The sequence below is a fragment of the Pygoscelis adeliae genome, unplaced genomic scaffold (assembly GCF_000699105.1).
Source record: "Pygoscelis adeliae isolate BGI_AS28 unplaced genomic scaffold, ASM69910v1 Scaffold413, whole genome shotgun sequence".
In the NCBI taxonomy this organism is placed as follows: domain Eukaryota; kingdom Metazoa; phylum Chordata; class Aves; order Sphenisciformes; family Spheniscidae; genus Pygoscelis; species Pygoscelis adeliae.
This window is the reverse complement of record NW_008824403.1, coordinates 2,161,245-2,162,093: the sequence shown is the minus strand read 5'-3', so window position 1 is coordinate 2,162,093 and position 849 is coordinate 2,161,245. Positions and strand designations below refer to the sequence as shown.

General features: G+C 68.9%; 1 protein-coding gene across 1 annotated transcript in view; it reads right to left on the bottom strand.

The window, feature by feature from the left end:
• Nucleotides 1–214: 214 nt before the first annotated feature.
• Nucleotides 215–849, bottom strand: part of LOC103913855 (leucine-rich repeat-containing protein 15-like) — a 4,890-nt gene continuing 4,255 nt past the window's right edge. The window contains exons 2-3 of the mRNA XM_009320412.1: nucleotides 669–848; nucleotides 215–499 (exon numbers count right to left, since the gene is read on the bottom strand). Of these exons, the coding sequence (XP_009318687.1) occupies nucleotides 272–499; nucleotides 669–848 (408 nt within the window). The 3' untranslated portion in view covers nucleotides 215–271. The remainder of the gene's footprint in view (nucleotides 500–668; nucleotide 849) is intronic.

Genomic DNA, 849 nt, shown 5'->3' with positions numbered 1-849 from the left:
CATCCCTGCTGCTGCCCCCGGGCAGGGAATGGGCACAGAGACTGCGCTGGAGGCAGGAGGGGCAGCCGTGGAAGGTCACCCAGGGGGACGCCCTGCTGCAGAGCAGGGACAGGGCAAAGCAGAGCAGGACAAGGGGACGCGCAGCACGCGGGGTGATGCCAGCCTGTCCAAATCATCAAGGGCAGCTGATGCAGAGCTGCTGTCGTGTCCCTTGGCCCCGTGGGGAGGGGACGCCCCGCCAGCACCGCTCCCCCCAGGGTCTGCCAGGCGCTCAGGCTTCGTTAGGTGCCTTCATCCTCATGAGCACGACATGGCTCTTCTTCCTACAGCCATAGACCACCAGTGCCACGAGAGCGGCGAGCAGGGCCACACACACCAGCACGATGACTGCCACCACCACCCCACTCTGCATGCGCGTCAGCCCCCACTGCCCCCTCTCCTCCTCCTCTTCTTCCTTCTCCTCCTCCTCCTGGGGGGAGACCGGCAGCCCCATGGGGGGCTCCGTCCAGGCACCCTCTGGCAATGCTGCCTCAGAGGGGTGAGTGGGAAGTGGGGTACTGGGATGGGGGGAGGCAGTGGGGTGCCGGCCCCCTCTCCTCCTCCTCTTCTTCCTTCTCCTCCTCCTCCTGGGGGGAGACCGGCAGCCCCCTGGGGGGCTCCGTCCAGGCACCCTCTGGCAATGCTGCCTCAGAGGGGTGAGTGGGAAGTGGGGTACTGGGATGGGGGGAGGCAGTGGGGTGCCGGGGGGCGAGGAGCTGGTCCCGCGGCAGCCCGGCAATGGGGGTGCCCCGCAGGGTGGGGGGCTGGGCACAGAGGGGGGGGGTCTCGCCCCCCTTGTGGGGGTTGTCC